Consider the following 1,174-nt stretch of genomic DNA (forward strand, 5'->3'; position numbering starts at 1 on the left):
GCCCTGATAACGCTGTTAATAGTTAACCCATGGTCTGTGGGGTGGCTGGATAACAGCACATTGCTTCCGAAAGCAGTTGTGTAGAGTAACACAAGCATATTGAGGTGTGAGGAACTGTGAGCCCTATCAGCACCAAACTATTGCACTAGGTAAAATAACAGAGAACTCAAACATAAGGCATGGCAGCAGGGCCATCTTTTGGGTTATATTTTTAAAACTGTGAGTTCCAAATTTGCATGGGCAGAGGGAGTGGAAGTTGCTGCAGGCACTGGCACCCATGGGTGCACATTGTTGCACCAGTGCTATGGGTAAGGGGCAGCCTTGTCCCTCTCCTGATGCAAACATTCCTTTCTTGCTGCATTTCTGGGTCTCTCTCCACCCCCCTGTACCAAATCCCAATCCCAGCATGGTTTAGGATGCAACTTTTCTTAGGTAGCTGTGATTTCCACCTCCCCCCCCACCAACCCTTCATGGGTACCTACCTGAGTGCTCCCCGGGTGAATGCACCTCGCTGATGCTGGAGGATGACTGTGGGGAGTCTGCCTGCAGCGCCTTGAAGATGGCGTTGGGGGAGATATGGGTTTGCTCCGTGCCCTCCTCCTGCTCTGACTGCCCGTTCTTCACCGACTTCCGCCGCCGCGGCTGGTACTTGTAGTCGGGATGGTCCTTCTTGTGCTGCACCCGCAGCCGCTCAGCCTCCTCCACGAAGGGACGCTTCTCGCTCTCATTCAGCAGCCTGGGGAGGACACGGGGTAAAGGGGTCAGTGGCAGCTCTTGGAGGGCGTTAGCGGCTCCCCCTGCTATGGCATTACCACCAACCCAAGGCTCTTCCCTTGATCCCTCCAAACGCAAAGCCCCCTGCAATGCTGAACCCCCTGTCTGGGGCACATGCTGGTTGTCACCCCCTTTTTCCTCCCTGTAACTAGGGTCGGTGGTCGCACAAGATGCTCAACGGGGTCCATCCTTTGCCTCCCGCCACCCCTGCAGGGACACACTCCAGTGTGGTTTAGCTGCTGGCTTCACTCTCTGCTCTTCTGCCACCAATTTCGGACTCCCCCCGCCACCTTCTGCAGTCACAGAGCAGGAGGCAGCCAGGTGACTCACTTCCCTGCTGGTTTGCTCCCCTCCCTGCCTTATTTTGGCAGTCGGAGGGCACGCAGCCATGCACCACTCA

General features: G+C 56.0%; 1 protein-coding gene across 1 annotated transcript in view; it reads right to left on the minus strand.

Moving 5' to 3' along the window:
• The window catches only part of LOC104406019 (transcription factor SOX-9), a gene marked incomplete at both ends in the record, with an annotated part of 2,190 nt that overhangs the window by 384 nt on the left and 632 nt on the right, over window positions 1-1,174 (minus strand). Inside the window, one exon of the mRNA XM_010014884.1 lies at window positions 483-736. Coding sequence (XP_010013186.1) covers window positions 483-736 — 254 coding nt within the window. The remainder of the gene's footprint in view (window positions 1-482; window positions 737-1,174) is intronic.

The sequence above is a fragment of the Nestor notabilis genome, unplaced genomic scaffold (assembly GCF_000696875.1).
Source record: "Nestor notabilis isolate BGI_N333 unplaced genomic scaffold, ASM69687v1 scaffold24615, whole genome shotgun sequence".
Lineage (NCBI taxonomy): Eukaryota > Metazoa > Chordata > Aves > Psittaciformes > Psittacidae > Nestor > Nestor notabilis.